The sequence below is a fragment of the Eleginops maclovinus genome, chromosome 12 (assembly GCF_036324505.1).
Source record: "Eleginops maclovinus isolate JMC-PN-2008 ecotype Puerto Natales chromosome 12, JC_Emac_rtc_rv5, whole genome shotgun sequence".
Taxonomy (NCBI): Eukaryota; Metazoa; Chordata; class Actinopteri; order Perciformes; family Eleginopidae; genus Eleginops; species Eleginops maclovinus.
In genome coordinates, this window is record NC_086360.1 from 4,728,522 (window position 1) to 4,754,061 (window position 25,540).

General features: G+C 37.4%; 1 protein-coding gene across 1 annotated transcript; it reads left to right on the forward strand.

The window, feature by feature from the left end:
- The first annotated feature begins 312 nt into the window (after positions 1-312).
- ier3 (immediate early response 3) lies at positions 313-1,398 on the forward strand. Its single transcript, XM_063896467.1, has one exon. The coding sequence runs from the start codon at positions 399-401 to the stop codon at positions 969-971; it is 573 nt and encodes a 190-aa protein (XP_063752537.1). The 5' UTR covers positions 313-398; the 3' UTR covers positions 972-1,398.
- The last annotated feature ends 24,142 nt before the right edge of the window (positions 1,399-25,540 follow it).

A 25,540-nucleotide genomic window follows, 5' to 3' on the forward strand; every position in this document is an offset into this window, starting at 1 on the left:
CCTAATTCTCAAGAATCAGGGAAACATGATTTGTATTAGGCACTCTCCTTAAGTAATTAAAAAATGATAGGCTTTCAAATCCTCTCTTTGATGGTCACATATGATTTGGTGTCATTATTTCACCAAACCCTGATGATTCATTCAGTTTCTTAGCGCTTTGGTGCCGCAGAATTCCAGCTGTGGTCACGCAAATCCAACATGATGCAAATATTTCTTTTTTTCTCACTTGAGCAATAACGTCAGGGAGTGGCCTTCTTTTTTATGGGCGTTTCTTAAAAAAACACAACCTGAACATGTAGCTATAAAGTGTGAGCGGTGGCTGGGACTGACATATCCAACTTTCTGAGATCCCCGAGAGAGTAACACAGAGAGAAAGAACGACACAAAACTCTAAGAAAATGTACTCACGATCAAACAGCGTGACTCTGACTGTACAGCAGGAGAGATATGGCTTCTCCAGAATGGCGACCCGCAGCACGGAGCCCGAGGTCTTCACCTTCGAGCGGATTCCGACTCAGGCCACCGCCGTGCGCTCCTATGTGCCGATCCGGCCGAAGAAACGCTGCACCCGGGTCATGTATCCCGCTAAAGTCCGCATGCACCTTCCACCACCTGAGAAATCCCAGGCCAAGCGCTGGTTGGTCATCCTGTGTCTGGTGGTGCTGTGGCAGATCTACACCGAGGAGCCGTGCGTCGACACGCCGCTTGACAGCTCGGTCAGCGACTACCAGGGGTTCCCCTTCCAGGGTGCGGAGGCTCAGGCCCAGCTCACAGAGTTCAGCGCCAGCTCTGAGCTCATGTCCTCCACACCCAGCAGCTGTGAGGACGACGGCTCATTGAGCGAGCAGATCATCCCGAACACATGCCCCAAGCCCGGTCAGGAGACGGAAAGCAGCCAGTTCGAGCAGAGCGCTGGGAAGAGCTACGTGGTGGCACTGCTGGTCTATCACAGACTGGGCAGCGACAACTAAACCTACTTGCACTGGGTTACCTGTAAATCAACCCACCTGTGTGTGGAAATAAAACACAGCAGAAGTTGACCCTGAGCAGCTACCGGAGAACAGCGCGCCCCGCGACAAGCAGCCGGGCAGAGAGCTCCATGCGTCGGCTTCTCCCTGCCAGCAGTCCCCCTGAGAGCCGAGGAGGACAAAAGTCTGGAAAAGAAACACTTGAAAGAAACTGTGAACTGACAACAAACTTGAACTTAACAAAACTTGAACTTATGTGTGTGATTTACACACAGACTTTACTGCACTCTAACTGGATGTTTTACATTCTGATAATTGTCATGAAAAACGAGCTGAAACTAACACTGTGTTGTCTAAATGTCTAATTTAGTTATTTATTCTATTTGCTATTTATTGATTGATAATTTAAATAAAAAAATGTTGAAAAGAACTTCTTGTTTCCAGCCTTTTCACTGCACTAAATGTTTTCTAATGTTATTTATTAATCTAGAAATTGTGATACTGTGTTTAATAGATTTCTGCAAACTGATTTGGTTTATAATCATTACATCTGAAAAGCACCATACTTTCAACCCAAAAGGTAACAAACATGTCTTTTTGACAAGTGTATACAATCATTCAAACTACACTAAATATTACATAAGGCAACCATTTTCCAAATTCTCTAAATAGACCAAATCGTTTTCTGCTATTTGAATATTGTTCTTTGCAATAAGCATCACACACTTCATCCAGATGCATGTTATATACAGGTGTGCAAACACTCAACAAAATATATATTTAAATGTATAAGTTATATTTGAGCTGATGATGACAATTGAGATTGACACAGCAAGAGGTCAAAGTAACTCAACTTCATAGTAAAGTTATGGTGACGTAGTATGAAAATGATATTAATGTAGTCTACGGTTACTACTGAAACTAAACCAACACTTATGTACTAGATATTTAAGGACATTTTGGACCTAAACATCTTTCCAGAGGGATTTCTGTAGATTAAATTGCACTTTTTTAAATGTTCATGGTCATAATTCCCAGTAACATCAGTAATGAGTTGGAACTGCTAGCTTGAACTTAATCCACTGATGAGTAACAGTCCAGTACAAAATTCTACCTGTTATTTTAATGATTAATGTCTAGCAACTCATATCATTTGCACTACTCATACATGTTGAGATGTTACAATGATGTCATGCTAGTCACTGAGGTCCCCTTATCGCCCCGGGGCATGTGGGTAAGACCTGTTGATGGTGTTACAATAACAATTCACAGGGACAGGTAACAGAAAAGGTATGGTTAGGTACACGGCGAAGGCGAAAATAGGATTGGTTCCTGTAAACAGAAATTCTAATGTTGACAGAAGTATTCTTTCTTTCTTTCTTTTGGTTTTTAGAGCTTCCTGACTGAACTGGTTTTACACATCTATTATTAGCTCAGTTTTTATATACTCCACATCTGGTCCAAAACAGATAAGAAAGTACATTTTATCACATGGTAAATCAGATCAACATTTCCTGTTTTTCACATACTTGATTGTCACAATCACTTTATGTAAAATTACCTTCAACCACAGTGAGCATGCAATGAAACTCTTTGAACTCAGGCTACCTCAAACAATGCTCATTAAATATGAATAAAAACTGAAAATCCTCCAAAAAAAGGTTTAAAAAAATGGAATGCAGGGAAAAGGCAAGTTTATTTATAGAGCACTTTTCAACACAAGGCAATTCAAAGTGCTTTACAAAAATGAAAAACATTAAGAAATAGTGCAGCAGAAACACATGATAAAATGGCATTTAAAAACAGTCATTAAAAAGCATAATATAAATGAATAAAAGTTACAATGAAGAATAAAAGTTACAGTGCAATGTTAGATAACAATAGTTTCAGCCTGGATTTAAAGTAGTAAGAGTTTCACCGGACCTGCGGGTAGTTTGTTCCAGATATTTGGAGCATAATAACTGAACGCTGCTTCTCCTTGTTTAGTTCTGACTCTGGGGACAGAAAGCAGACTGGTCCCAGAAGACCTGAGAGTTCTGAATTTTTTTCAAAATCTAGCAGCAGGTCGGAAATGAATTTTCCGATCTGCTGCTAGATTAGTATTTTTTTAGTCAGTCTGTTCCTGGAAGTTTTTCAGAGGAAATAAGCCAGAATCTTATAACAGATAAAATGCATCCTCATGTTTCTCAGCCAAATATCTCTGTTCAACTTCCTCCCATCAATGGAGAAGTGCAAGTCAGCAGTTTGTACATTTCAAAGAGAAAAGTCAGTCTCCTGCAGTGAGTATACTGTACTGTATAATTATAATCATTTAAGGATTACAATTCAAAATATATATTTAATCAATTTCAATCTATCAACTTGTAGTTTATAAAACTTAAATTTCTCATTAAATGAACCATTTTGTGTATGATATTGGAAAAACACTATGGAGATGCATTCAAAATTCATATGCCTCTCATGTGTATGAGCACTTATTCTTCCCCAGGCGGGTAATGTTCAGCTGTTACATAATACTGAGGGAAGTGTCTGGACTTGTCTGAGCCTCATTATCTGAAATGGTTTCAGCCACAACTGTTGTGGAAAATCACCCCAAATCGTTTCCTTCTCCTTCCTCTTCTCCTTCAAAAGACTTTATGCTTTGATCAATTTTCCAAATGTGGGGAAATATACTCTAGATTTTGCTTAATATACATCAGACTTTAATAGGAATCATCTGAGGCAGGGGTGTCCAAACCTTTTTCAAAGATGGCCAGATTTGATAATGTCAATATAGCCAGGGGGCAATAGTCCCTTCTGACATTTGAAATGGAATACAAAATAAATCACACATCAATTTCCATTTTCGTCAGATATCACCATATCAGTATGTGTGCCAGGTGTGTGGTGAAAAAATTAAATATATACAGGTCAATTTGCTTAAGCAAAGAGTCCAGTGGTTACAACCCCAACAAAAGTAAATCCAGTTCGTAGGCTCACAAACAAAGGAAAGTCGGATTTTACTGAGGATCCAGCCAAAACAAAAGAAACCAGGAAATACCAAAAGAAAAAGTCTTTAACAAAACACTTCTGTTGTAGCACTTGTCACTTCCCCGTACTCACTGTAAGTCAACTAGCTAGTGGGCCATAAATAATACCTAATAAAACCGAAGCTGCAGGCCATATTAAATCTGCCTCCGGGCCGGACTTTGGACGCCACATCTTCTGTCTTGTTGAATAAGGACTCATTTGTTCATTTAATGATGAACATTATCATTTACATTTCTCAATGAAGAACCTTTCAAATTTGGAATCATTTAGAGTTCAAGGCTTTGTAATTATATATTTTATTCACTTACTGATGGGTCTATATAAAAAGGTTTCAGCAATCTATTCACCTTATGCTTTCGCCTTTCACATTGCCTTACTATGTGTTGGTACTTCCAGTTAAAGCATAATTGCAATTACTGTGCATGGTGTTGCCAATTTCATCAACATTAACATACCAAAGAAACAGTTTTAAGGCTTTTGAACGGAGCTGTGAAGAGCAAATTGTATGAAAGGCTTAAAAAGCACATGTCAACAATGTAAATTACTCACCCAGTTTGAAAGGTAGGGACAAGTCCAAGTCTTGTAATATAATGACATTCTCCTCAAGTTTTTATTCATCAACACAAATTATGAAACATTTCCTCAAAACCTTTGACAAATGTTCATACGTAGTTATCATCTTTCTTTGGAGACAATAAGGGTTAGGTTTAGGTTTGGGATTGGGGTTAACACCTATTTTGCAACCAGTAGAATACTACTCAACTTCTCCAGAGTTTGTGATAATACAGTACAAATATGTCTAAATATGATATTTGTTGTTCATAGTTTCTTCCGAGGTCATTTCATTGCTTCATGTCTTTTACCTGTAAAATGTTAAGCTGCAGTTGTAACACCATACTACCGGAAAGAGTTTCACAGTTTCATGCTGTGTTTTTGTGTTGGATATCAGCCAACGGATTTGGGGTATTCGTCCTTTCCAAGGTCAGGCAAACAGAGTTTACTCACAATACTAATATTTACATCGGTGTTCTTATCTAACCGCCAACCACACTGATAACACTAAGTGATAACATGTCTGCTATCATACCTATTTACTTCTTGAAGCTTTATGTAGCTATGAATTTCCAGGATACCAAAGCATGAAGAGTCAACTGTTTGATTTGGTTATTGTTGGGAACTTACAAGATAAATCACTGTTTCTTTTGTTTCATTTTTGATGTACAATATTGAATAATTAGTCTGTGCATTTGATTGAATGTAAACAATGGTGGTGAACTTTACTTGCATGTTTTAGTTTAGCTTTGTGGATATCGTCCTCACACATGCTGCATAGAATAGTGTAACTCAAAGGGATCTCCAGACATCAGTAGTTGACATCATTTTGTAGCTCCAGAATCAGCTCGTGAAATCCTGTTTCATTTTCACGTACACTGGTGAGGTATTTGGGTTTGATTAGCATTGTGCTAATCTGAGAATTATGTATTCTCCGACCCACTTTAAATTGAGTTTCAACTGTCATGATGAAGCTAAATAGGTTAAATGCATCCCTTTGTGTGCAGCTTGATCAACCAGCAATTGCTTAAAACAGCAAAACTTGACATAAACTGGACTTGAAGCAGAAGCAAAAGAAGAAACATACTTTAAAACACTGCTTAACAAGCTATAAAGTGTTTCATTAGTAAGCAACTGAACAATATGAATACTTTACCTTTGTGAATGCAGGCTGGACAGTGAATTACAATCAATTGTCGTGTACAAGGTTAAGAGCCTAAAATAAATGTCTGCACTCCCATCAGTTTTAATATAAAAAGGAACTTCAATTATATGAAATACACCAGAAGATTCATAAGTCTGCTCATAAATGTTCACACCACTAATAAATAACGAAAAAACAAAGTTGTTAATCAAATATACCGCACCTAGTTAAACAATAAGCTAATATTAGTTTCTTATCGCATCCCAATTCCCAGTGTCAAAATGGTCAGTTGATTAAAAGACTCAATCAACATAAATACCAACAAATATTTTGAGGGAAAATACAAGATCAATGAATTCATTTTTGGCAAAATATATAAATCTGAGGAATATTAAACAAATTTGGGAGGAGTTGCGTAACTGCTGTCTTGGTCTTTTAAGAACCACAACAAGCAGCTGGAGGTTTTATCACTGTGACCTGTTCTACTGTTGTTATGATTCCACAGTGTGACTAACAGTCAGTATCTGCTGAGGTTTAACCCACATAGTGATAACACACTGAACTCAACAGCATCACACACACACCTGCCACAGCACACGTGTTATAGATGTGTTATGAACACCAGAAGCAGCTGCAGTGACTTTGAAGTGTTTGTGTTAAAGGGACACTTGTACAACTGCTTGTTTATAAAGGTAACATTAAAGGCTTACAATCGGAAGTTTTGGTCTTCTGCCGCCCACACGCCTACATACACACCCCACGCAGGCAGCTGAAACATCAGTGGAAACTCTCGCTAAGCTTGTTGCGTGACAGATCTTTATACACAACAAGCAGTTACTCTTAACACACTTCATCCCTATATCTCTATGTCGCAGGCACACAAGTCATCAAATTATTGCAATTGGTTAAGCATAAGGGAGAGCTTTGCAGTTTTCAGAAACTAAATAGGCTGAGATGTATCTGTTGGAGAGTCAATCAATGTATGCTATCAATGTACGTCTTCCAAAAAATTGAGTTTTTGCCACTAATGGGGTCAGCTTCTTATGAGTGTCCTATGGAAAGGACCTTTCAAAGAAATACAACATTCTTCTTTACCTTATGCTTGTTTAAGTTTGTTTGTTATTGTGTCTAACCAAGTCTCATTATGAAATCTATCCATCAATGTCCATCCATCCATCTTCTCCCGCTTTTCCGTCAGGGTCGCGGAGGGAACAGCTCCAGCAGAGAGCCCCAAACTTTCCTTTCCCTGGCCACATCAACCAGCTCTGACTGGGGGATTCCAAGGCGCTCCCAGGCCAGCGAAGAGATATAATCCCTCCACCTGGTCCTAGGTCTACCCCTCGGTCTCTTCCCAGCTGGACGTGCCTGGAACACCTCCCTAGGGAGGCGCCCAGGTGGCATCCTCTCTAGGTACCCGAACCACCTCAACTGGCTCCTTTCAACGCGAAGGAGCAGCGGTTCTACTCCGAGTTCCTCCCGGATGACTGAACTTCTCACCTTATCCCTAAGGGAGATGCCAGCCACCCTGCAGAGAAATCCCATTTTGGCCGCTTGTATCCGCGATCTCGTTCTTTCGGTCATGACCCATCCTTCATGACCATAGGTGAGAACGAAGATGGCCCGGTAGCTCAGCTCTCTTTTAGTCACAACGGTGCGCTAAAGTGACTGCAGTACCGCTCCCGCTGCTCCGACTCTCCGGCCCATCTCACGCTCCATTGTTCCCTCACTTGAGAACTTGAACTCCTTCACTAGGGGTGATGTAGGTACACTGAAAGTGCTTGTTTTTGTCACTTATGGGGTCCGCTTGTTGTAAGTGTCCAACAACACTACGGAAAGGAACCTTCAAAAAAAGAAAACACTTTTCTTAACCTTCTGCTTGTTCAATTGTGTTTGTTATTGTGCCTAACCAAGTCCCACTACGAAATCTATCCATCAAGGTACGCACCCTAAAAGTGCTTGTTTTTGTGTCCAATGGGGTCCAGTTGTGTGTCCGACTGAGTTATGGCCTACAAAGAAATACAACGTTCTTCTTTACCTTACATTTATTCCAGTTTGTTTGTTATTGTGTCTAACCAAGTCAGCTGGGAAAAATTCACATCACACCCAAATAGTTTAAATCAACTAAACATTCATCACCACAATTCTGCACCATTAATGTACGTCCTCTAAAAGTGCTTGTTTTTGCCACTAATGGGGTGCCCTTGTTATAAGTGTCCGACAACACAATGGAAAGGACCCTTCAAAGAAATTAAATGTCGTCCTTACGCTTGTACAAATTTAGCTAACCGGCTACATATTGTGTCACATCCACATTGTGTAAGTCAGCTAAATATATTTCATATTCATGACATCAATAATCAACAGCATGCTCTCCCCGTCCCACCTTTCTCAAAATCTCATTTAAATTTCTTCCATTGCTTCAGACAAAATATAACATCTCACGACATTTCAGAACAAAAGTTAGATATCACAGACCAGATCAAGCAAAAAGTAAATTAAAATAGTTTATTTCTATGTTGTCTCCTTTCCATATTGTTGTTGAACAATCTTTTAGTGGACATAAGTACTGAACCAGTTTCCAAAATGATTTTCCCCTATAGACACAATACCATTAAGAAGTAAAAAAGTGTTTTAAGTGAAAAAAATCCCTTAAAAAACCTAGAGGTAAAGCAAGATCAGATGTGGAGGAATCCCACATTTCAGTTTTTAGTGATGCCCATCATAAACATAAGGATCTGCAAGTCTTTCCCTATTCTTTCCCTGGCGTAATCTCCACATGCAACCATTAAAATCCAACATGTCTCCAACAAGTTTTTACATTTCATTACATTTCCTTTAGCAGATGCTTTTATCCAAAGCCACGTAGATTAAGTGCAGGAATCCTGCAAGTATAAGCTAACTATAAGCCAAACCATTGTAAGTGCTATTGCATCGGCTTCAACTAAGCCAAATTACATTTTCTTATTGTTGAGGTTTCTGTACAAACATTCTTTGTTCAAAACGTGTCAGATATCAGCCCTCCTGCTAATCTTTAGGTGGGTGCTTTATCGCTGCTAGTTTAAATCTGAAAGGTCAGGAGAACATTTATGGGAAAAGAAAAGCAAACAGTGTGTTTGGATTCTGCTCAATATTTAATACACCTTTCATCATTATGTTCCTGACATTCAATTTTCTTAACAGTTTCAGGCCAGTTTCTAATGAAAAATTAAGCTTGTTGATTAAGCTGGGTAGATATTGGTGGCATTACCTTCTCCAGAGCCACACATGTCTTTTTTTTTCATTAAGGATTTTGTAATGAGTGCATTCATTTATTATTTAAGACAAACATGCTGCATGCAGTTATCTTTTTATTCTAGTTTTCTTGTTGTATAATTTCCCAATTTTTTACTGCAACATCTTTTATTTTTCTGCACTGGTTTGCTGCAGTTTTGGTTCTATTTTAGCCATTCACTAACATAGCGTACTTTGTAATCTGTTGCAAGTAAATTAAAGATTTAAGGACAAAGAGTGATTTTGTAAGTGTGAAAAAAAGAAAAACTAATTAGTAATTTTTTTCCTGTTATTTTCGAGTGGGAAGGGTACATTTTCAGTCTTAAAGAGTACAAAGAGGAGGTGTTCCTATCCCCACACCTCCTCCATATCTCCTCTTCCTAACTGACATACTAACACAATGAGTCATCTCTGACAGGATGATTCCAGTTCAACTGTAAAGGAGAGAAGGGGAAGGGTGCGGAAGAGAAGAAGAAAGGGTTACAAGGTATTTGATGGGAGATTCCCTGGCTGCATCAGATCGGAAGCAGAAAACACAAGGATTGCACAAGATCCTTTTTTGTCTGTGTGACAACTTCCTCACTTGAGCAGAGAATCCATCATTCGGTAGTAATGCATCATTAATTTAACGTAACATAACGGTTCTTTTCGGTTCTTCAACTTTTGATTGTATTACGCTTTGACTATACCAGAAAAAAAAGTCCATTGTCAGATCCTCTTTGAGGTTGCTACGGTGGTCGAGGAAACCTCCACAATTTTTGGGAAAGTTCTTGAGGTTGAAAGCAAGCCAAAAACAGAACTTCAAAGATATGGATTCATCCAGCAGGACAGAGGAGATCATAAACAAATAGAACAAAAGATAGTGTTTGATAAAATAACTTACAGTTATACAATAAAGAGTTTAGGAGAGGTAAGTATGAGGCGTAACTGTTCCCACCTGTGTACTTTCCATGTAAATGAAGAAAATAAGAGAGAAGTAAAAAATGAACATGTCTCAAGGGTTCTACATCGCAAAATGTGTTAGCAAAAGAGCAATGCATTTCTTTCTATGGGCTCCATAAAATATTGACGACTGAAAGATATTCAACCACACAAGCAACTAAATACTTACTTATTAATTCTGATCCTCAGTGGTGAGTGGCGATCAGGAGGCATGGGTCTGGAACTGGAACTTTACACTAGGCAAAACCCAGATGTATCACACTCAGTGGGGGATGAATAATCCCTGCTAAATATCTCATAAAATTTGCTGGACTCTACCGTGACAGTTTCTTCTGGAAGCATGTCGCGTGTCACTAGAAGCGGATATTCTCTGAAAGTTCAAAGATAGCTTTGCGGGTTGTGCTTCAACAGGCTCTAGGTACATATATCAATGCATCAACTGGGAACTACATTTTGTGGGAGACAGTGTTGCTTATTTGTTCAATATTCAGATATGTTCACGTAACCAGTGATCAAATATTATACAATTCAGTTTTGCCAAAATGCTAATTTATCTTTCCAGTTCCGAATTCCAGTAAAGCTGTTTCAGAAATTCTAAAGAGATCTGGCTGCTCTGTATGAAATAACACTCCAGACATAACTGATAAGTGAGTGCTATTTAAAAGCTGAGTTTTATAAAGCATTCAGTTTTCTCAAGGCCTCTGACCCAATTCACACAAAAACTTGATTTAATTAAAGTCATTTAAAAAAAAGTAATGTGTTTTGTCAGTGTGGAATACAAAGTTGCACCATTATTTCAGTATTTGTGACCAATTCCAATTTATTTAACTCCAGGTTAAAAACTAAATCAACGCGTATATTGTTTAAAGACTACTGTTTGTCCCTGACACTCTAAATATATTTATTTATGAATGCCAATACTTGCGTTAAGGTGTAAGAACATCTTGATATTTTATCATTCTGTTGAGTTATTCCTTACATTCTATGAGTCATACGAACATCTTTCAAGGAGTTGTGTTTAAATCCTCAGGGTTAATTATACCTCAGAGCTACAGAAAACCAGGATTAGAAAAGGAATTTCAAATACTTTTGCGGTGGGGAACACCCAGAGGCCCGGCAGGGTGGAGCTTGTTTCAGGTGCGCAGTCATACATCCGACAAATGTAGAGTCAATTTCTTAGAGTTGCTAATCTGAGCTTTGGTCCCAGCCACCCACTCATACAACAATACAAATTCACCTATGTGCTCAGTTCACACAGGAACGCCGTCATTCATCTGACATGCCCGTTAAACATGCCACACATACCTGAGGAGTCACCGGCGCCTGAACGACTATGACAGCAGAATTTCTGGAATAACTAAAGAAAGGTGCAGCATGAATGCACACCTGAACACATCACATCCTGCTGCTTTTATAGGATTATTACGGCTTGCTCTCACCACAACTTAAGACCTAGGATAACAAAACGGTCTATTTGGAGCCTAACAGTTCACAGACCTCTTTTGTTCCCTGTAGTTTAGTTTAGCTTTGTTTTGTTTTGTTTTGCATCCAAGCATCTTTGCCTGGGTGTGCACTAAATTGGTTCCTCTACTGCGGTCATATGTGATCATAAGATATAGCACTTGGGAGTGTTAAACTTAAAGTATGTGGTGAATTAATTTCAGTTTATTTTGCCCTGCTTTACCAGGGAAAAGGAACAGAGAGGTATACCACAAAGTCAGATTAGTGGGTTAGCGAGGTATGTCGAGCCTAAGCCAGAGTTTTCGTATGGAGGTACTTTTAAATTAGATCACCATGCTTACTTATGCTGCAGACAAACCCTGCACTGAACCAAGTTATGTTTAGAGTTTAAGGTTGAAATCAGCAAATACCATCGCTCACTAAGTAGTTCCTTTTTAGAAATAGCATCACTTTGGAGTCAATCCTCTCCGACCAGAGGCTGTTCCCTTTTTACTTCTGAGAAGATTAAAGAGACTAACAAAAATCGCAGGATATTGTTGCTATAATGTGAAAGAACAGAAAACTTCAGCCTGGATGTACACTAAAGATTCATGTATGTTTATTTTATGCAATGACTTTATATTGTCTTTCACTTTTTTTAACCTTTGTTTATTGTGCCCCTCTATAAAAATAACTGGCCCCAGCCTGGGCCCCCCAATGAAATTGGTCTAGGATTGCCACTGAAAATAAGCTTTGGATACTCATGATCACCAGAGAATGAACCCTTTGATCGGATGTAGCTTATGACCTTCAAATGATCCTATACAGTGTTAGGGAATTTTTGGCTTAGGTAGTTAAACTTTGAGACAGCTCATCATTTTCTCCTTCCTCTGTCTGCGTTCCCGAGGCCTAGGTCTTTAGTTCTAATGTTATTTGAGTTTGACTTCAATCCATAAGTAATTCTTTAAAGTGACTCTAAATTTCTCATGATGGTGGATTAGTGGTTCAACATTATTTTCTAATATTTCGATTTTACAAATAGGCCAAAGGTAAAGAGAGACATTGATGACCTTGTGTCCCTTTGTGTGGCACACGAACAATACAGCTGTTGATAATGTCCCACACGGGTCTGCTCCCCCCCACTGGGCCATGAACTGAAAGCATGACATCTGGTTTAAAGACTTGGAAGCTGCGCTCTCACATCAGCACCAACCTCGGGTCAGGCAGATGAGACTAACGGCTTCACTTAGGGCATTTTGGTTCAGATACATGACTCTTGTTACCACAGAGAGTTTTATTTCTTTTAAGGCTATTTGTACTGCTATGTACAGGATGCCTGATTATTGGTGAGCTGTTAAAAGACCCTAATATTTCTTTGTAGTATTAAAAATAGGCCTAAGGTCAGGTAAAATAAAAGGCTGCACCTCAGGCTCCAATACAACCATTCTGTTCAGCTCTAACATTTCAATTCATAGATTCTCATCTTACAAACACAATTAGCTCTTACTGTTTCCTATGGTTACATCACTTTAAATGGAGTAATGCAAACCTGTTCAAATTTAGGGTTTTGATTTTGTTTGACATTTCTCAGCAAAGACACCCTCAGACACCCAATATCGTCCATGCTATGTCATCAGTAATAAGACAGATGTGAAGGGGATGCAGCTCTGCCTCCTGATATGCTCTGGTCTTAAATCCATTTTTGCATAATATTTGTTTCTCACCATTCACTTTGTAACATAAGCTGCACACAGGTGATACTGAGGCTGCTCAATTGTACATTAGTTAAACTATCATGCTTAAATCAACTCCTGAGTAATTGTTTCACATGTCACACTGAGTAACATATGTAAGAAAAGGGAGGGAAGAGTCAACTACAGTATATTTAGTAATCTATTTGGTTTAACCTATGAACCTAAACATTTCGAGAATTGTTTAACAATTCCTTTTCTGAATTTGAAATGGCAATATGATTGATAATTTAAGTAATATAATTATGTTATCATGCCATAGTCTTCCGATGTAATACTTGATGAAGTAAGAGTAATGTAATCCTAGGTTGACAGTTCTTTAATATTAAACTTTATAGACTGAATAGTTAAAAAATATATAGACTTTCAAATCTAAATTGTAGATTGTTTATAGTCCTTGATAATTGGTCAAATAACGGGTGTTTAGCTTCAGAATCAGGATACCTTTATTCTTACAGTCTTTAACATGTTCTACGTCAATGAATAAGATTAGAATTGACTAAATTGATATTACAAATTTAGATATTGATAAATACATTATGAAGTTTGTTAGGATTAAACGATTATTGTTATTATATTCATGTGTTATTTCATCTATGTTAATTGTTATACCTAAAAAGATGCTCCAAGCACTGAAGGTGGGTGATTTTTGATGATTGTGATTGAATGTTTGAATCTGAAATTTTGTTTAATGTGATTGTTTGCAACAATTCGTAGAATGACAACATCCTTTCTGAAGAGTCTCATTTATTAGTGTATTGACCAAATGTATTATTAGGGTAGGTTTTGGTTATCAAAATTGATTAAAAAAAAGAGGAACTGTTAGGGAATATTTGGCTTAGGTAGTTAAACTTTTAGACAGCTCACCATTTTCTCCTTCCTCTGTCTGCGTCCCCAAGGCATAGGTCTTTCGGCTTTGGGGTGCTGTTATCTCCATTAAGGAGGGGCAGCTTAGCTGCTTTGTTGATGCCAGTCTATGACCGAGCACTAGCTGCCATGAGATAGTTTATTGTTCAGGGACGTCTAGAAGCCTTTCTTATCTGGAACGTAGGTTCCCTGGCACACATTCTTTTCTATGGGACGACAGCTGTAGTTAGATTAAGGATCTATATTTGTTTAGTCTCGCTGATGAGGAATGTTTTTTTTTACTTTTGTTTGCTTGTTTCAACCAGATGCCAGTGTATTAGGTACACCTAAATCCAATGAAATACAAAAGTCCTGTAAAACAATTCCACCTTTGTGAGTGTTAAACAGTAATAGTCTGTTTTGGTTTAAAGGGTATACAATGTGTTGATTTAGTTTTGGGTGATTTGGAGCCGTAAAACTGTGATGTTGTTTATTTATTTACTTTAAACTTATTGTTTAGTATTACACATTTGCATTGCACTTTCACACATTTAGAGTTGTGCAGGGCCACACAAGAGCAATCTGTCTCAGCTTCTTTATCTCTTTATAGAGTCACACAAAATTAAGACACTCTCTGCTGTGATTCAAGCGGAGCTTCCTGCTGTGATGAAACCGTTTTGCATCGAAGAAGAATGAAACAATTTCCCAGTAACATCCTTTTCCGTCATTCATATGGCACGGTGGTTTGTTTAAGATATGATTTTTGGGTTTTTAAAACTAATGAAGATTGTTATTAGTATTATTGTTATAGTTATTGTCATCATCATCATCATCATCATCATCATCATCATCATCATCATCATCATCATCATCATCATCATCATTATTATATATTGTTATAGATTTTTAAAACTCATGATAATGGTAATATTAATAATAATAATAATATAATAATAATAATAATAATATAATACATATAAAAGCTATTATAGTTGTCTTTGTTACTTCATTATTGTTATTATTATTATTATTATTGTTAGTATTATTATTATTATTATTATTATTATTATTATTTCTATAAGTAATAATAATAATAATAATAATAAAGTAGAAGTTGTAATTATAATATTAGCACTATTAGGCTTTTATTAAATTATTTAATCAAATGCTTGATTAATTATATTTAAAATCTAAATATTATATTTCACTCATACATTTATATTCTACATTATAAATCAGGAGGTTTTAAAAAGAAAGATGTGTTCTATTTGTTAGAAAGTCGGTATAATATGCATCACACCACCGTTGATATTAAATGTCGTGTATTTTAGTGACTTTATTCAGTAGTATCTGAATAAAGAGTAACACTTCCTGCTAGGAATTGCTTCTTCCTTTTCCAGCTTCCGAGGAACCACAGGAATGTTGGCTAAGAACGATGTTGAGACACGGGGAGAAAAGTGGTGAGTTCCCTTTCTTCTGCAAGTCTCAACATCTTTTTTTAAGACCATTGGTAATCAGATTTCACTCATCAGCCCGCAGCAGGCTAGAGTGCGCTTGATGGAAAACTACAGGCAGAAAGTTCAAAAGTTCAAAAGTTCTCATCTGAATATTTATTAAACATGAGGGGAAAGTTTATTAAGATAATTCAAGTAATAGCATTTTATTGGCCAGACATTTACATTAAAAATATTATTTTTACAAGTAGAAATCACCACATTAAATCCATATTCCAACTCAAAAACATTGCCCGCCTCCACACATCACTCTCTCCTCTGCTGCTGAAACCCTGATTCATGCATTCCTCACGTCACGACTGGACTACTGCAATAGCATTCTATAAGGTTTACCATCCAACCTCCTCAACAGACTGCAAAACATCCAGAACTCTGCTGCACGCCTCCTCACCTACACCCGCTCTCGAGACCACATCACTCCCGTCATCCATAACCTCCACTGGCTCCCCGTCCGCCAACAAATCGACTTCAAAGTCCTCCTCATCACCCACAAAGCCCTCAACAACCAGGCCCCCTCCTACCTCCTACAACACCACACCTTTTCAGGCTGCCTCCGCTCATCAGAAGCCAACCTCCTATCCATCCCCACCTGCGCCAAGCACCGAACCTGGGGGGACAGAGCCTTCTCCGTCGCTGCCCACTCCCTCTGGAACTCACTCCCACAACCCATCAGAGACTGCACTGACCTCACCACCTTCAAGAAACTCACAAAAACTCACCTCTTCAAGCTGACTTTAATGTGTGATTTTTGACTTTGAGCTCCTTAAAAAGCGCTTATAAAATACATTTATTAATATTATTTATCAAATTAGTCAGGACTCAATACAAGTTGACCAAGTGTGGCAAAACTGGATTTTTGGCATCAGATCTATAATTTAATGACAATAGAAATGTTGAAATGTGAAAACATGAGAGGAAAGAACAAAAGCTGAGAGCTCATCAGTCCGGTTCAGAGAACTTTTTTCAAGAGATTACTTCGATTAACAGTTGTAATGTACTTCCCCTTGTGTTGCATAATTCAGACTAGTGAGAATATCGTGCAGTTTCACCTGAGGGCCAGGAACAGAAACCCTTTAGCTGGAAGCGTTCCAACTTCATCCTCCAAAGTCATCATTTCTAGACGGTATACTGTATGTCAAAACATCAACAATGTTTGTTTTGGTCTTGTTGCGTATTTCTTTGGGCACAGTTACACACGCATTGGGTCTTAGGCATATATTCAAGGAATGGTTTACCAAAAAGCAATATATATATATTTTTTGTACTCACTTCCCTAGGCTCACTGATCTTAGAAATGTGTCTTTTATAAAATGGCTTGAAGCAAACCTATGATGGCCAACAGGTGCAAATTATTACAATGACCCTAAACATTTCCATTAGGTGAAAAGTGATGCAGTGCAAATAAAAAAAATGTTTTGGCGCATTTGTGTTTTTATATTTATATATATTATTAGATTTGATTTATTTTGGGTGAACTATTCCTTTATATTGTTCATACAAACTTTCAGGCACAACTTTGTCTACCATACTCATGATTCTGCAGACTGATTGAATGAGCGTGTGTGAATGAGCCAGCTGGAATGTGTCCAGAACAAGCTCCCTCTGACCTCCAGTCCTCCTCCTCTCGGCCTCTGTTTGTCTCAATGAATCATGAAGGGTTTGTTGATAACATGAGCAGCAGCTATGGGAGGAAACACTGCATCATTATACTGTGACGCTCTGAGTATCTCCCTCCTGATAAGCCAAAAAAACTCCCTTCCTCCACCACAATGTTAAGTAAAGGCCGTTATCTCGAGACATTACGATGAGCTATTTTAAACACAGACGCTGTAGAAATGTGGGGTTTTGGGAGCAAAGTTTGATCACATGATATCATTTGAAATGAATCTGGAAATAACAGAGTTAAGTCCTGACTACTGTTTTTATAATGGAACTGGAAAGTAAAATGTCTACTATCCCCTTCACTCTTCAAAATATTGTAATAGGGCCGTTTAGGAAAACACACTAGATGATTTTGTGTAAGCATTAATGAAGAGTATTTGTCCAGTCTCTTTTGTGTGAAGAACATAAATGGGACATGGACTTCTGGGTCAGATTACAGCCAGCTGGACTCAGTCCATCTGTTAAATAATCCGATGTCCCAACCTTAAAGTCTGCAGGTTTATACCAAACACAATATTATGTATGATGACAGAGCAGGAACGGAGCTGCATGAGTTTTCTTCCACCAAAGCTAACGAAAAACTGGGTTTTTCTCTCATTGTAAAAGTTGGTCAAGCCTTAGTTTGGACCAGACCAGAGGGGCAGGGTTTGTATAGTACTTCATCAACAGTGCTCGGATAACTACAGAAGGAAAACACAAACCACCAACTTACATCGGAGAAATTGTGTTTTTCATATTTATTTTTGGGCATGAATAATATACTATATTCCACAAAAATGCATCTGAATGTAGTGAGTAGTGCTGTTGAATGCAGCTCAAGGCCTGACTCCTCTCCTAACCGATCCCCTAATTAGAACAGCTCACTTGCTGTTTCCTTGCAGTTTGTCCTGCTTTCCATTTACCTGCACACGAGTGGTGTAGCAAAACCTCTTCCTGTGGTGGGTATGGACAGCACCTGAAATGTTTGTATGCCACATGGCAAGCCATTTTTAACCTTCATTTAACCATTGCTTTTACGTAGGTTCGCCTGCTGCTGTTTTGTTTGGGTTGTTTTGCTTAGCTACTGTTTTGTTTGGGTAGTTTTGGTTGATGCTGTTCTATATTTTCTCTAGTTTGTCTTTATCTCTTTTGCTTCGTGGTGTTTGACTGCATACTTTTGATTAGTTTAGCTTGTTTTGCATGTGTCTTTATTATAGTTCTAGCTTCTGCTTATTATTGTTGTATAATACTATTTTTGCTTCCTGTCTTGCTTTATATTGTGCCCCTATTATTTTATGTTTAACCAACTGGGATCCTTTTCTGTTTTCAGTTGTTTGATTTGCTTTTAGAGTGCTGAGTGCCAGTCATTAGGGGGGATAGTCACCCTCAATATTTGTTGTGGTGAAGATCACCGGGGAGTAGAGTGAGTGACCTGTTTGCTGCGGCTGCAACTGGTGGGTATTTGGTTGCACCGTAGTGTCCCGTGAAGTAGCCTGCCACCCCATTAACTGGCCTCAGCTCACTTTAGTTTTGGTTCTTTTTTCTTATATAGACTTTTAAATACAATTTAGTTTCACTTTAGATAAAGATTTTAATCCCATTCTACAATAAAGATAATTAAAAAACTGGATAAAGTTTGTTAACTAACAAGTTTATCTTATAGCAACGTTTCCCGAGTTTCCTTTTACTTTTGATAACATTTAATTAAAATTATTTTGAAACGCGTCTGCCCCTCAGTTATCAAACATGTGTTCTGATCACTTGTCTTTTTGTGTTTATATCTTGTTGTGCAAGTCCCCAGGTTAGTCCCCTTATTAAACCTCCATGCTTAGTTTAATTCACAATTAAACCCACCACCCGCCACATAAACATGTTAAGTTGACAAAACACTTAAATGTAGTTTAAGTCAGACTCGTGTCTTAGATGGCAGTCAGTCAGTACATTTGTCCTTGTTTCTGATTGGTCAAATGTTGCTAATTCAGCCACTTTCATGTGAACACGCTTGCAGCCGGACTGACGAACCCTGGGTTGAGTTTATAACCCGCGTCATAGGACCACTTAATGAGATCACGTTTGTTAGGGTTAGCTAAGCAAGATAACTCAAAGAACCAGGTTAATTCAGTGTCCATTTTAACTTGTACTTTATATAAATTGTCAGCCGAAGTGTCTAGCTTGCTAGAATGGTTAATATATTGCTTTTTCCATCAATTTAACATTGTCTGCAGCGTTTTATTGTGCAACAGCCTTATTAAGGCCTTTGAACGGTTCATCTACTAGGTAGCCCTCCCAGTGGAAATAACACAGTGCAGTGCCATAAAGGTTGCCCTACATGGTAGAAGAATCTCTACATGCTAGTGCCCTTAGTTGTTTAGTTTTTTCCCCCTACCCTGTAGACATAAAATCCATCACTGAAGAGCCAAATGCCACCAGTATGAATTTCCGGAGGATCATGTGGCTCATGAGGCTTTCAGACATTTTAATATGAGGACGGTAAGGGGTAAACTGATGATGAAATGAGGAATGACGCTCATGTTTACACTCCTTAGCGGTCACGGCTGCTCTCACAGCCACATTTGGCAAAGTTTACATTACACAAAAAGCTGGTTCCTGCTGCAGTTCTCACTTATCAGCTTGACCCATATGAGTTTGTGTCTTCATGCTGTTGTTTTTTGGTTACCTGCCTTGACCCTTTTTATATTTTCAAATGTGCAGAAGAATGAACTTGCCTTTTTTTCTAAATATGTTTTGCATGTTGAACTATGTTTATCAGTTAAATTAAATCATGATGTGTACTTTGTCGCATTAGGTTTCAAGTGCGGCTGCTTATAATAATTCTTTCATTATGTTTGGTCACATGCTGACTGATATTGAGCTATTGGAAGAGTTTCAAAGAGTTCTGTTTTGGCTCAAAATTTTTAAACAGACTTGTTTGGAATTCTTGTCCTCTGTGGCCTCAAAACATCATCATTCATGAGGTGAACATGGCCTCAGTGGGCATTTTTGGGCCTGGATTACTCCAATATAACAGAAACCGATAACATTACACTCTCTGAACATGATGTAATGTTCAGAGAGTGTAATGTTATCATCACTCATTAGCTCAAGATCTGATAGTTGCACAGAAAGAAAGCCTAAAAGTTATTCCAGCAGAGAAATTAAGATGGTGAATAAAACCCTTAAAAAAAGAACTTAACAACATGAGACGGCTATTTCTTCTTAACTATGATCAATGATACACTGGGTCTAACTGCTGAATATTTCCATAAGGAAAGAAATATTTTACAGTTGGAATAGGACCCTGGCGGAGGTGGAAAATGTTAGTCGTGGTTTTTATATTTACCATTCTTATTGTGTTTCTTGTTTGTGTCTAAACTCTGCAGTCATTTCATTCCATGACATTCCCATTTCACTGTCCTCCCGTCACTTCGCCTGATTATCCCTCTCCACTCACCTGTTCCTCTTTCCCTAATCCGCTCCCCATTGTATATACTACTTCCACCAGTTTGATGCCAAATTGTCTTCATGCCATGTGCCTTAGCTGTACAGTGTTTGAACTATAGCTTGGCAGTATATATCCATATCTTCAACCCATGATTTGACCTTGGCCTGTATTTTCCAGATTTCTATTTAGTCTAACCCCTTTACAGCTATGTTGTACGCTGTACTGTTCTTTGTACTGTTTTTGTCAGAAAAGACTTGCCTGCCCTGTGAGCTGCACAATTTGGATTTTTGTCCAAGTGTACTTGAGTTTCCTTGAGTCATGATAACCACTTACTTGGTCTTTTCTGCATATAATACCAGTCTGTGAGAGTGCAGTGAAATTAGAACGCATCAAAGTCAGGCCAAACACAAATCAAATAACGGAGATTGAAGTATATATTATGAAGAACTAGGTTTATACCAATTTAAACAGCTGTGGACCAAGGATAGGTCCCTGGGGCACCCCATTTCTGATGGCGAGATGGTCTAACTGGGTACCTTCAACAGAGGTTCCCCCCCCAAACGTAATAGTGTGGATTCATCCAGACTTATTGACTCTACATTTTGTTGTAGGATTTGATGATTTACACAATCAAAATCCTTTGATCTTTACAAAATAGTTTTTTTAGAAGAGAAGACAAATTTATCAATTAGTAACTCACCAAGCTTACACAATTAAAACAATTTTGAATACTTGTATTGTACTTGTGTCTCATTGATTTATACAATAATTGTATTTTAAATTATAGTTTAGTAGCCAGCACAGAATTATTTAACCCTATTTTTTTATTGGCCTGTTGTATTATAATATTTATTTGATGATTCAGACAACATTCATCGTGTGTACAGTATTTTAACACACAGTGGTTGAGAAATCAGCATGATGAACTTCACTGTGAAGAAATATCAAACTATGTGTAACGCTGGGCTTTTACCATGATTTCACCTTTAGCAGTGACATCACTTCCTTTATAGATATACTACTCTCCATGATGCTGAATTTATGTGAGGGTCATACATTCAATTATTAAAATACAAAAATAAATTAATCTGAGAAGAACACAGACATTCAGTTCTGGTTCTATGGATGGTGATCTCTGATGACTTAGTAACAACATTAGTCCAACTTGAAATGTTTCAACAATCAATGAATGGAACACAATGAAAATATTATTTTTCCCCAGTGAATGAATCCTACAGGCTTTTATGATTCCCTGATGTTTCCTCTATTCGATTGATCACGATGAAATGTGGTTCAGACATTCATGTTCCCCTCTCGATGAGTTGTATAAACGTTGGTGATCCTGTAATCGTTTTATCTCGCACCATCATAAGAATCAGAATCAGAATTCCTTTACTCGTCCAATAGAGGGGAAATTGACATTGGCATGCACATACAATTTAAAGTTCAAATTAACAGTTAATACGATTTAAAAAGTACACATTTGAAATAAAAATTCATACAATTTGCAAACTACACATTTGGGTTGAAAAGTAGTAGCTGCAGCTAATACAATTATATATTGCGCAGAGTAACATAAAGATTCTTGTTACAGTATTAAACATGTCAAACTAATACAGCCAGTAATAATAATAATCTTAACTATAGGAATATATTGCAGATAAGTGTTATTGCACAGCCATTGTGTCTTGGTCTGTGTGTCTGTCTGTGTGTGTGTGTGTGTGTGTGTGTGTGTGTGTGTGTGTGTGTGTGTGTGTTTGTGTGTGGTGTGTGGGGGGTGGGGGGGGGGGTCTACCAGGAGCCGTGGTGGTTGTAGAGTCCGACTGCTGCAGGAAGGAGGGACCTGTATCTCTCCATGTGCAGGGACATATTAAGAGTCATTGGGCCCCTGGGCCTGTGACAGAAATGAATCTGATAGCAACACAAACAGTCAGTCCTGGTTGTATGGATGGTGATCTTAGTTGCCAAATTATAGTAAAACAATTTTAAAATCAATTCCAAAAGACACTATACAAATGTATACATGTGCTTTACTTGAATGGTTCTTATAATTTAGTTTATTCCAATGTTTTTGTTTTTGTAGCGGAATTTTTAAAGTTATTTTCCAAATAAATTCTACTCATTTAAGACACTGAGAACTGCTGTGTGTGTGTGTGTGTGTGTGTGTGTGTGTGTGTGTGTGTGTGTGTGTGTGTGTGTATACCCCCTTTAATTGCCATCTTTGTTTTAGTGTAAACAGTGCAGAGGCCTCTTGCGTCATCAGGGGGACGCTGTCATCAGGGGATAAATGAGAAGTTTTAGAGAGGAAGTGACATCACGTGTCGGATGATGAAACATGTATTTTAAGGAGAAGAATAAAATAGGGGCAACACCTCTCTCTGCTGGATGATTTCATCTGCTCATGGAAAAACACAAGAAGAACAGAGAGGAGGGAGACCATCTGGACTGAATGAAAGACTAAATTGTGAAAAAGAAAGCATTGAATGTTTCCAAGGCATGATATAAAAATCCAAGGACTTCTCAGACATAACTTAAATGTTAAAAAAGAAAAAAGAGTTACAGAGTTCCTGCAGCTTTGAAACGTCTGTTTTAATTTGAAACTCTGCTGCCCTCTACTGGTTCAAATACACACACACGCACACACACGCGCACGCACACACGCACATGAAAACACACTACCTGTTAGATCAGCATGACATTTTTTCTAAACTTTAAATGATAACTTATGTATATTGCAAATGTGGTTGCATTATGTATAAATAACAGGTCATCTGGAAGTAAATTGAATTTATTATGCAATAACTTTGATTAATTTGTGATTTCTTTTCTTTTGTATCTTAATATCTTAATGTTCTTCATCCTGCTGGACTCTGATGGTCATTGAAATATAAAAAAAAATACTAAAATAATATAATACAATGACAAAGAATAATACTCATTCCTTAACTTTACCGGTAAAATTCAATTAATCATACCAACATAAATAGGTGATATTTTAAATGTTAATAAATTGGGAGTGTATAAAGAGGTAATACTACATTAAATTGACTGAGTTAAGTTATTCTGCACATGTGAAGTTTTATTAAGTTGTAATACACGTATGCATGATGTCAATTTAAAACACATAGATATTTACATCAAATTATTGAGATGTGAACTGTAACCCTAAAATAGTACTTTTGAAGTACAAATGAACAGCTCTCTGTCACGATTTTTCTATTATTTTTTATCCCATTAGAACCTTTTATTCAATGCAAAGAAACCTTGATACATCCCAAATTTTATTTGGGTCAAGCAATTAAAAACCTGAATAAGCTTCATTTAAAATGTCATACATTTCCACCAGAACATACAGGATTATAAACCTTTATAACTCCTAAATTGTTTAACAAACTAATTTACAAAATATTTAAAATATAAAAGTCAAGGAGAACATTGTAAAGTCTTGTAATCTTATTATTCTAAACATATTTATTTACAAATGTATTTTCTTTTTTGGACTTCTGAAATAAAGAACGGTTTTAAGAATCTGCCCTCTTTTAAAATGTTTTACGGTAAAGCAGCTAATATAGTCATAAAAAGCCAAACTCTGAATGTACCAGATATGGTTAGGTCATAGTTTTTTTTTTAAAGCTTAAAATTACAGTATACTGGTGCAATTGCCCTATATTCAGTGGTGTAAAGTAACTAACATTTACTCAAGTAATGTACTTAATTAAAATATTGAGATACTTTGTACTTCTACCCCACTACAAACCAGAGGAAAACATTGTACTTTTACTCCACTACATTCACTTAATCCCTTTAGTAACTTTACAGATGTGGATTAATGATGGTAAATATAATCAGCCCTTAAATCAGCCTTTAGTTCACCTGGAGTAAATCCAGCAGCTACCCTGCAGTATACAAAGCCATTCAAACTAGCTGCACCTTTACCAGCTCTGAGAACACTTCAATGATCAATCATTATAAAACATATCAGAGATATTATTCTGAAATGGACCAATCAAACAATGACTACTTTTACTGTCGCTACTTTAAGTACATTTAGATGAGAGTACTTTCTACTTTCACTGGAGGAACATTTAGAATACTTTTACTGTGACAGAGTATTCCTACACTCTGGTACTTCTACTTTACTCAAGTACAAGATCTGAGTACTTCTACTTTTACTCAAGTACAAGACCTGAGTACTTCTACTTTTACTCAAGTACAAGATCTGAGTACTTCTACTTTTACTCAAGTACAAGATCTGAGTACTTCTACTTTACTCAAGTACAAGACCTGAGTACTTCTACTTTTACTCAAGTACAAGATCTGAGTACTTCTACTTTTACTCAAGTACAAGATCTGAGTACTTCTACTTTTACTCAAGTACAAGATCTGAGTACTTCTACTTTACTCAAGTACACGATCTGAGTACTTCTACTTTTACTCAAGTACAAGATCTGAGTACTTCTACTTTTACTCAAGTACAAGATCTGAGTACTTCTACTTTTACTCACGTACAAGATCTGAGTACTTCTACTTTACTCAAGTACAATATCTGAGTACTTCTACTTTTACTCAAGTACAAGATCTGAGTACTTCTACTTTTACTCAAGTGCAAGACCTGAGTACTTCTACTTTTACTCGAGTACAAGACCTGAGTACTTCTACTCGAGTACAAGATCTGAGTACTTCTACTTTTACTCACGTACAAGATCTGAGTACTTCTACTTTACTCAAGTACAAGATCTGAGTACTTCTACTTTTACTCAAGTACAAGATCTGAGTACTTCTACTTTTACTCAAGTACAAGACCTGAGTACTTCTACTTTTACTCGAGTACAAGACCTGAGTACTTCTACTCGAGTACAAGATCTGAGTACTTCTACTTTTACTCGAGTACAAGATCTGAGTACTTCTACTTTTACTCAAGTACAAGATCTGAGTACTTCTACTTTTACTCAAGTACAAGATCTGAGTACTTCCACTTTTACTCAAGTACAAGACCTAAG